The 11486-nt window shown below is 32.2% G+C and overlaps 1 protein-coding gene across 1 annotated transcript; it reads left to right on the forward strand.

Moving 5' to 3' along the window:
* Positions 1-5743: 5743 nt before the first annotated feature.
* LOC120269954 (transcription factor PCF3-like) lies at positions 5744-6650 on the forward strand. Its single transcript, XM_039276940.1, has one exon. The coding sequence runs from the start codon at positions 5752-5754 to the stop codon at positions 6637-6639; it is 888 nt and encodes a 295-aa protein (XP_039132874.1). The 5' UTR covers positions 5744-5751; the 3' UTR covers positions 6640-6650.
* Positions 6651-11486: the final 4836 nt, after the last annotated feature.

Here is an 11486-nt window from a genome sequence, read left to right on the forward strand (position 1 = left end):
GTGCCCAGGAAGTTGAGGGAGCGCTTGATCCTTTGAGTGCCCTCAGTGGTATTCTGATGAAGGTTCTCTGAATCTGTTGAGCCAAGAGAGCAGCTCTGTGTATTCAGTTGTCATCGTAATAAATTCGTGATTCATTCATTTGTTTAAAAAAAAAAAAACTTTAGATAGTTAACAATAAAGAATCAATAAATTATTATTTTATTATGTCAAATTAAGAGCCAAGTAACATAGAAGACTATAATAAACTATCCTATTCCAATATTTTTGGAATTAGAAGATTTGTTCTCAAGTTTCTAATGCACCTCTAACAACAAATCAACAATGGAAGCTTATTCTTGAGATTATTTTTATTTTTTATATTCACTTATCCAATTCTATATATATATATAATTCTTTATTGTCGTGATGCTAAACCTTTTATCTTAATTTAGAATCACTTAACAATCTTTCTCCCTCACTTGTAAACTTGTTTGGCACTCTTTGTTTGCAGTTTTCAAGTACAATACAACAATGCTGCTTAATTTGGTTTGAATGAGACCCGGAAGTGAAAGAAGGTAATGTACTTTTTTTACTGCCTTACTGCATATGATGTCCACTTATTTTTGAGTCCTGAGAAAGCTCTGTTGCTGCTTTTACTGCTGCCAGTGATGCATGGATGAGTTGAAGTTAAAAAATAATAATAATAAAAAAAAGTTAAAAAACAAGACCATGCATGCAGTGCACATTGCACTGTCACTGCTCTTCTTTGTACTAACATCCATTGAATTGAAAGCTGATGTAACAATGCATCTATGTTTAATAATTGGATTTTTTACTTCATTTAGTTACTATGCCAAATTCTTCTACCTTTCTTTCCATACTTTACATCCATTTCTTTTCTTTTTCTTTTTTTTAAACAGTATATGTTACACTGTTTCATGTGGGAAATCCTAATTATAATAATAATAATAAAAGAGTGTAAGGAGCAATGTTGTTTGACCCGGACCGGCCCGGCCGGTTCAATCGGAAAAACCGGGAACCGGCTATGTGGCCGGCCCGGGTATACCCCATTGACCCGGGTATTAAAAAACCCGGTGTTAACCCGGTGACCCGGGCGGTTCAACCGGGAACCGGTTGACCCGGTCGGGTCAATTGGGTCACTAATGTTTAATTTTTTACAATATTTAATAATTTATTATTATTTTTCTCATTAAAAACCACTAAAATCGTGTATATTTATTAATATTAATTTATAATTTATAATCAATAAATAGAATTACAATATATATATATATATATACCAACAAAAAAATTAACATTTAAAAAAATAAAAATATATTAATGTATTATGTAAATACTTTCTAAAAATTTAATTTATTAAGAAAATAAAAACAATAAATGAGTGTAATTTTATTATAAAAAAATATAAAAATTAAAGTATTCTAATTAAATAAAAAAATATAAGAAAAATTTAAAAACAAAAATAAAAACTCAATTGAGATATAAGAATTAGTGAATTAGATTTCTTATTTATTTTAACAAAATCAACCAATAAACAAATAAATAAATAAATAACACGAGAGAGTTTTGATAATTATATATTAATATATTAAATTTGTAAATATTTAAAAAAATATAAAAAAATAAATGACCAAAATTAGAAAACTCTATCGTATATAAGGTCATTTATCAATTTAAATATCAAATTTGAGTGAGGTTTTTATAATATAATTATGGATTTAATATTATATTTGCTTATTATTAATTATTATAATATTTTTTTATATTTAATTATTGACCCTGCTCAATCCCTGGTTTGACCGGTTGAACCCATGATCGACCGCACCGAGCTAGCATGGGTCATCACTGCTAGGTCCCGACAACCCTTAGTAAGGAGTGAGTGAAGTTGACTCTTTATATATATATATATATATATATAAGGATGTTCATGACTCAATAAAGGGTAAATGTTTGTTCTACTTTGGCGGCCTTGATATTTTGAGAAAGCTCCCTCCAAGCTCTTGACTTTTTTTTTCTCACTCCACTCAAAAAGTTTTCATCTACTTTTTAGTTTTTACTCCCTCTTTAATTTGTCACTTTATCTTAAAGTTGATACTCTTATTTTACACTTTGATATATATATATATATATATATATAAACAAAGAAAAATTCAAAGGAAGGTGAAAGTCTTGATTATTAGATTGAAGGAGTTCAAAAGGATGGCATGTCCCATATCATATATATATATATATATAAATTAGAGAAAGAACATGCGGTGAATGACTAAATTAGTAACAATAATTTTTTAGTGAATTTAAAAGCAAATGCTTAATATGATACAATAAATACAAAAAAAATATTATATTTATATGATATATGGATTGTATAATACAACATTTATATATTATATAGTTTGGCAATGCATATACATTAGTACCAACAATATTTATCATAAATGCAAATTTTATATAAAAATATGTTATTGTTTAATAAAATTCAATATTTAAGTAACCCATTTTCTAAGAACCATAAATTCTAGATTAGTTTAGGCAAAATACTATAAATATTATAAAGAGACAAATTTCCCTTAACCAATATTTTTTTTATACACTCTATTTTCCTTAATCTACCGTACAGAAGCCGAGATAAAGATCCGCCAACTATCTCTGAATTTTTAAAAACTAGCAAAACTTTGGTAAATATATTATTTAATAGTACATGTTATAACAAATTTGAAAATATATAATTTAATTGGTATAATACCCGAATTGGTCCCTCTACTTTTCTCCTTCTTCCCTTTTGGTCCCTCTACTCAGAAATGCTCCCAAGTAGTCCCTCTACTTTTGAAAATAATTCTACTTAGTCCATTTTACTCTAAAATAGATCAATTATTGGCTGTATTTTTCAAGAGTAGAAAAACTAGATGGAAAGATATTAAAGATAGAGAGACTAAATTATGTCATTTTCAAAAGTAGAGAGATTAGTGAGGCGCATTTCTGAGTAGAGGGACCAAAAGGAAAGAGAGAGAAAAATAGAGGGACTAATTCAAGTATTATACCAATTTAATCAATAAAAGTTAAATTAATGGCAAATATTGAACCATTAGTTTTCCTTATTTTAAAATCTATAAAATGTCTCAAAATAATAATAACAACTATTATTAATTGGAAATTAAAAAAAGGACTTTAATAAAGAAAGAAAAGTAGGGAAAATGAGAAAGAGAGAAAAAAAAAAAGGGGGAGAATAGGGGAAGAGTACTATTGGTGAGATGAGCTGTCAAGTATCAAAAGGGCAATATTAGATGCTGTTTTTTATGTGACACTCACCTGCAATGTCTCAGTCTCAGGCGCAGACTCAGTCTAAGACACAGGCTGACTCATATTACCTACGGGGCAGTAGCACTAGCCATCACACTCTTATTCTTTCATTGTTATTCCATCTCAATACCAAAACTACCACTTCAACTTTACCCCCCTTTTTCATTATTTATTTATTTATTTGTTTTTATTTCGATCCACTGTTTCCTACATACATATTTTTTATGATCTCTTTGTCTATTATCACCGGTTTCTTTATATAAGGTATTTATATTTTTATCAAAGAAACGGATTTATATCTTAACTTACATAAAAGAAGGACAAAGGTCTAGTATAGCTTGTGAACTCTCTCCGCACTTATGCACATTACTAACACATAGTTTATTTATATTTATTAACAAAAGAAAAAGGTATATACTCTAATGCAGTTCAAATGAGATGTTAAATCTTTGTGAAAAATAGAGCCATAGTCACTCGCGAATCATATACTCTGTACCAATCCATATGAAGTACTAAAAATTCTATAGGAGATAGAACTTGATTATTTATAAATCCTGTACTTTATATTAATCTAATTAAAGTACTGAAAGCTTTATAAAGAGATAGAGCTCCGGTTACGCACAAAATTATACACTCTATAATAATTTCAGTTGGAGTACTAAAAAACTTATAAAAAGATAAAGTCCTGATTATCTACAAACCATAGACTCTATACTAGTTTAATTGAGGTACACAAAGCCTTTATAAAGAAATAAAGTCACAACTCTAAACTAAACTAAAGCTTCAACTAATTGAACCAATGGATTAGGGGCTGGTAATGGGATGGGGAATCCTCGATCCCCGCGGGGACCCGACCCGATGGGGACGGGGATTCCCCGGTTCATTCCCCAAGTGGGGGCGGGGACGGGGGCCAACCCGTCCCAGTTTGTTAAATGGGACGGGGACGGAGATTGCTATCCCCGCCCCGCGGGGTCCCCGTCCTCGGTTAAAAATAATATATATATATATATATTTATTTAATTTAAATTATTTACAATTTTGCCATTTTTATAAATCATCTCATTAAATTTTGTTTTTTTTAAACATTTGGAGTATTTTGTTTTTGTAAATTTTGTTTTGTTGGTTTGTTGAGCTTTATTTTGAATGATTTTTATGTTTATCATGTGTGTTAGTGTGTATTAGTATTAGATTTTTTTTTTTTAAATCAAAGAAAACTTATAGGTATATGGGGATCCCCGTGGAGATCCCCGCGGGGATAGGGACAGGGAGATAACTCCCCCCTCCCCGTCGGGGAGTCGGGGATGGGGATTCCCCGTCCCCGACTCTCGTGTGGACGGGGACGGGGAGACCCCTCCCTGTCCCCGCCCCACCCCGTTATCAGCCCTACAATGGATCTCAGCATATTTTATTCACTAGTAGATTTTTAATTATATAAATAATTAAATTTCTCGTCGGTGTGATACGTAAGTATCCAAAAACTGCCGCATCACTAATATTGTGATACAGTAGTACTACATATCAAAATAAATGTTTAAATATAAATTATGAATCATGGGTGAATCAAAACTTCACCGTATTTCCATTACTATTTATTATTATTATTATTATTATTTGAGAAAAACTAACTGTGTTTTCGCCTATTTGAATTGAGTTTTTACTTAAAGTGTTTCTTTTATATAGGACTTAAAATTTAATAATAATTTTGTGCAAAATGAGGGCACAAATATATTGAAATTGCTATACTTATGCACACACCCTATATGTGGTTTGTTAACTTTTTTTCTTTAATATATATATATATATATGTAAAATATCATCCACTGGACGTCTATAGATAAAAAATTTATGGACGTTCAATTATCAGCCGTTTGATCACGATCTAACAGTTGACATTGATGAATAGTATTATTGTGTGATGTACTATTTCAAATAGTAATTACTATATTTATTACTGTAATAACTACTATTTATCATTGTTGATCGATATCCAATGACTGATAATAAATATTTATAAATTTTTTATTTATGAACCTGAATAGATGAATAGTTATCAAATATATATATATCGAGAAAAATACATGCGCCTAAAACTCACATTAAACACAACCCCATAAATGCCCCAGACTCATCTAGAAATTCATTGAATAGATGAATAGTTATCAAATATATATATCGAGAAAAATACATGTGCCTGAAACTCACATTAAACACAACCCCATAAATGCCCCAGACTCATATCTAGAAATTCATTAAAACACACACACACACACACACACACGCCACTGTCTCCACCATCACTTCCATGTCCCACTCTTACCCTAAAACTGTAAAACATCAAAATTAAATAAATAAAAATAAAAAATCATTCCAACATCAAAAATACAGAAAAAGTAAATAAATAAATAAATAAATAAAAAAGACCATCCTAAATTTCCAACCCAAAAACACATAAAAATGGATCAAAGTGACAGCAGTAGCAGCAACTCCGACCACCACCACCACCACCACCATTCAGCGATGCAGCTCGCCGGCTCATCCTCCAACCCGGCCTCCGCCGCTTCCGATCCACCCAAGAAACCCAAACGGTCCACCAAAGACCGTCACACAAAGGTCGACGGCCGTGGCCGCCGGATCCGCATGCCGGCTACCTGCGCCGCCCGTGTCTTTCAACTCACTCGTGAACTCGGCCACAAATCCGACGGTGAAACCATTGAATGGCTCCTCCAACACGCCGAACATGCCATAATCGCCGCCACCGGCACCGGCACCATCCCGGCCAACTTCTCCACTCTCAACGTCTCCGTTCGTAGCTCCGGTTCTTCTTCTCGTTCAGCGCCTCATCATCATGAACTTTTTGACTCTTCATCCTTGTTAGGCTTTCAACATCACCACCATCATTTACTCTCTTCTTCTTCTTCTTCTTCTTCTTCTTCATCTTCATCTTCTTCTTCTTCATCGGAAAGGGTGGCTGCGCCGGCGATCTGGATGGCAGGACCGTCGGAGTGGACGGGTGGTGGTACAGTGGCTGCACCGCTTCAGTTCATGTCAAGGATTAACATGCCTGCAGTTGCTGCAGGGCCATTGACTTCAATGCTAGTACAACAAGCGCCGCCGGCGACGGCGGTGGCGCATCTTGGTCTTGGATTGTCTGACAGTAATCTTGGAATGCTTGCTGCTATGAATAGTTTTAATAGAAGTGGTTTGAGTTTAAATTCTCAACATTATTATCATCATCATCATCATCATCATCATCAACAACAACAGCAACAACAACAGCAGCAACAGCAGGATGAAGAAGAAGAAGGTGGTGGTGGTGGTGGAGAGAGTGGAAAGTCACACTGAGTGACTATAATTTTGTTTGTTCTATTTTTGGATTTAGAGAATGAATATTATTGTTGTTGTTGTTGTTGTTGTTCTTCTTCTTCTTGGTTACATGATGAGAAGTGAAATGAAGGTTTGGATTTGTATTGTGATTTTGATTATATATATATATATATATATAATGTTTGATTTCGTCATCAAGGGTTTGAGTAGTGTTAGAAAAAAAAGAAAGGAAAACAAGAAGTAGTGTGTGGGGTTTAATTAAACATATATTCAAGAGGTAATTTGCTGCTATTCTTCATGAGCTTCTTGTTGTTGTTGCTGTTGTTGTGATGAGATGGGATGAAGATGGTGAGAAAAGACAGACATTGGAATGTACAAAACATGCATGGCAACCAAACTCCCAACTATTCTTATCAGTTTTAAACTTTATATTATGAATTTTAAACTCAATGTAATTAACAAAAAGCTAGTTTAGTGAAGGTGTTAATTAGTATATCATTGTGTGTTTTTTTATAGTTGTTTAATTTGGTTTTATTAGTTCATAAGTTTGAATAAGATTTATGGAATGAATCTAACAAAGAAATCCTGAAAACAATTCATCTCATAGCATAAAATTAATATAGTTGAGCAAATATTTACTTCATTAAGGGTTTTTAGAATTAAATAACGCTTTTTTTTAGTTAATATTTTAAATATGTCATATTTTTACAGTTTATAGACCAATTAACATGTTTAGGTACTTAAATCATTAATGAGCAAACCAAAAAAACATAAGGAAATAAAAAACAAATAAACTTTAGTGAATGATGTCACATGAACACTACTTGTTGCCCATTTTGAGACTTGGCATTCTGTTTACAAGTCAAAGTCTGAATTACAAACTGAATAATAAATAAATAAATAAATAAACAACAAAGTAGAATGATTCAAATTTGTCATGCTGATAGAGAAATCTTGAATTATGAAACCACAAACATCACAATAATTCAAACCTACCCATAAATAAAGTTAGAGCTCCAGTGGCATAACAATGACCACACATGCTTAACAATGACCTTTCTTTTTTTATTATTTTTTTCAATATTATAAAAAAAAAACAACCTTAAAATTATATTTATCTTTTTAAAGTTAAGAGGTCTCTTTTTGAGGTTACTTTTTGGGTGCTAGTAAAAAATGATGATGATCTCATCTGTACCTGACTTCACTGATCTAACAGTCGCAATAAGCAGTGATTCTTGTTCTATAGGGGCACGTGGCAACAAACCAGTGGTCAGAAACGTGTCTCGTGTGACACGTCGAAATTTTTACCAGTAGTATTTTTTTAAGCAATCAAGGCCGTACACAGTCAATCAGACGGTGTATAAATTGGACGCGTGGATGAAAACAGCATTGTCAGAGATCACATCGTGCTGTTGTCCATATTGGGCCATCTTGTGGGCCAGTTCCATTCGCCCTCGGGCCCACCACGTTCAGCCGTGATTGGATTGCATTTATATATATTGGATTTTGAAACCTTGATAAATAATAATTACTACAATAATATATTTACTGTTTAGAAACAGTATAATAAACAGTAATACTGTTTATCGATGTCAGTCTTTAAATTTTGATCCAACGGTTAATAATTAGACGTTCATAGATTTTTTATCTCTGGAGATTCATAGAAGATGTAAATATATGTATATATTTTTACATTTTTCGACTAAATTTAATGGAGTCAATGGAATATATATATATATATATATTTATAAATTTCTTCAAATTTCTTCAAATTTGGAATTTTCAAGTATATGGAAAAACGGTTGAAGGTTTCAACTGAACAATAAATAGTGACTCATCTAACACCAAGAAAATAACCACTAGTTTTATTTTTTCTTTTTTATTTTAAAAACAATATTTTTATATCAAATAATAGTTATATCAAGTTACATAACCACGCAGACACGTTGCTTAGACTAGCAATAGACTTAACTAGTCAAACTAAAAAGGACCAATAAATAAAAAAAAACCTACTTTAATGAGTAATTTTATAAAATTCAGGGGTTTAAAAGAAATATTTAAATTAATGAGGGTTGATAAGTAAAATTCGCACTAGAAACTTCAACCTCCTCGAATGGTCGGTCCCTTTGTATATATATATATAAACAAAGAGTTTGAGATTCCTCGAATGGTGCTTTTTCTCTCGCCATCGAAGTTCTCAACGAGTCCATCCGACGAAATACGAATCCTCAATAAGTGCGAAGTCGGAGTCTTCGCCTCGCTTCCTCGTCTCCTTCTCTTGTCTTGATTTCATCTTTGGATCCAAATTAGGTAAACAGATTTTGTGTTTTGATTTTGATTTGGGGGATGAAATCTTTGTGTTTGATTTTTGTGCTTTTTCGTCTATCTTGATTGATTTTCTTTTTGGGTGGTTAGTAGGGTTTGATTGCCAGCTTTTGATTTCTTTTTGTTCTCTTTTTTTAGCAAAAGATGTGATCTTTTTAGGGTTTCGAGCCCTTTCTTTGTTTTCGTTAATTTTTTTAATTATTTTTATCGAGAGTTGGAGAATTTTAGATCAGGTTGCTTTTTATTTATTTATTTATTTATTTATTTTTATGGTAATTGTTCATTTTTTACATATTATTTAAATTGACATACTCGAAATTGTATAGAGTTTCAATGTTTAGCGGATTTAGAATAGAAATTGTGTGACAGGGAGTAATGTTTGGACTGCATTTTAATGTTGTTAAAAGTTCTTTAAGTAGTATATATACTGCTGTTTGTTGGAAATCTGATTATTGAATTGAGTTTGTTTAATTCAATGTTTAAATTGGTTTTATTGATCATTTTCTTTACTATGTTGGTGATGTAATTGTTTGAATTTTTTTCTTCAAGTAGTAATTCTTTTTTACTGTGTGCTTGTTTGTTGAAACTTGGTGATTTTTGATCTTATAATGTTTGGAATTCTAAGGTAATGGATTTGACTAAGTCAAAAGCATAATTTTCAAGATAATTAAGTTATTTGAAAGGTGGATTTGATTGAGCTTGGATTCAGAAATATATAAATGCTTTTATTTAAATATTATTTTCATTTACCATTGCTCAACTTCTAACTGGGGAGATGAATATTACGCCAAGTTTTTACTGTGGAGATGGTTTTATTAAAACTACAGAAATTTCATTGTAATTATGTCACAATTAACTAGGACTAGAGTTTGAGGTCAATGGTTTAAGTGCAATTAGTACTAGTGTAAAAACTTCATCACTGCTAACAAGTTATGTATCTCTATTGGCTATGCAGTAAAAGCTGGTGTGCAAGAACCATGAGTCTAGCATGTCTTGCTTGTCACAGAGTGGATAGTCCAACTAACTCCTTCAGGAGTCACTCTGCTTCAAGTTCAAGCAGCGAGGGCCGATGTAGCACAACAATGTGCTGCCTAAACACGGCAAGTAGGGCATCCCCAGAGGCCGGCCAACGCTGCAAACACATCAAAGGTAAACCCAGCCCCCTTGATGCCCGGAGGGCAAGGTACGCCACGCCTTGTCCATGATGGAAGGCTAGGAAATCTCTACTAAAAAGATCTCCGACATTGTTGGAAGACTGAAGCAGTATTGTTTGTTTTTAATATGTAAAGGAGTCGGTGTTTGTTTTTTTTAGTGTGTAAAAATAGGTCGATCTAGTAGCAGATGGTTTTCTTGTTGAAGAGCGTCTTTGTACTTAATAAGTTTGGTAATTGTCATGTTAGGCTACATGACGATTAGGTATGTGTCTTGTCGTAATAGTGTCAACCATGGTTAAGTTAGCTAACCATGAGTTTAGTTGCTTTGAGGGTTAAGTCTCTTTGGAGCCTATATAAGGCACCCTTGTGTTGTAAGGAGGATCATCACCTCTTGGGCATTATAGTCCTAGTATCATCCTTATACTTACCCACACCTCCATTACTTCCTTGTATCCATCCACCCTAAAAGCATTATGCAATAAAGAAGTCCCTTTATCTGTGAATACATCTCTTGTCTCTTGTCTCTCTTGCTTCTAGCCTTTATGCTCTCTTAGCTTTAATGCTCCTCTCTCTAAACACACTCTCTGCTTTGCCACTAGTCACATTCTTCACCCTCGGATGAACCCCGGGAGTAAGTTGAGCAGCATCCCCAACATCCACGTGTACTGGCAGCATGACTGTGAGGATTTTATATTTTTTTATAAAATGTTTCAAGTGGTACTAAAAAATTTGGGGTCATATATATGATTTCTGGATTATCAATATTTAGATCCACTTCCATAGATTCAATTGTTGCTTTAGTCATGTTTTGAATTTGTCTTGTGTCTACTAAGCTTAATAAAATTTTTGTGCCTAATCCTTTTCTATGTAATCGTATTACTCCTAACATTAAGAGTCCTAAATGTATTAATGTATATCCTGAATATAATAGTTTGTTGTATGATTCTTCTGTTATTAAATCTAATATGATTTGTTTTTCATTACTTGTACAGCATTATGATTTGTTTTTCATTACTTGTACAACATATTTCTATTTCATCATAATGTTCATATATTTTTGTTTTTGTTTCAAATATTCCATATTTATATAATTCTTCTCCAGGAATTAATTTAATGTTTATTTCTCTTGCTTTATTTTGATGTTCTTCAATTGTATAAGTTACTTCTTTTCTTTTTTGATGTTTATTAATTTGGTTCATAAATTTAAAATGATTGAACACAGAAAATCTTCTAATATGATCTATATTTTTTACTATAGTTTTTTCTTCTGGATTTTCTAAATTAGACATAACTTGCTTCTATTTTTTCAAATTTTTGTAATATGTTTAATTCCCAATTTTTCAATTGTTCTTGTTCTTCTTTTGTTCCATTTTCTATGATTCTTAA

The sequence above is a fragment of the Dioscorea cayenensis genome, chromosome 10 (assembly GCF_009730915.1).
Source record: "Dioscorea cayenensis subsp. rotundata cultivar TDr96_F1 chromosome 10, TDr96_F1_v2_PseudoChromosome.rev07_lg8_w22 25.fasta, whole genome shotgun sequence".
In the NCBI taxonomy this organism is placed as follows: domain Eukaryota; kingdom Viridiplantae; phylum Streptophyta; class Magnoliopsida; order Dioscoreales; family Dioscoreaceae; genus Dioscorea; species Dioscorea cayenensis.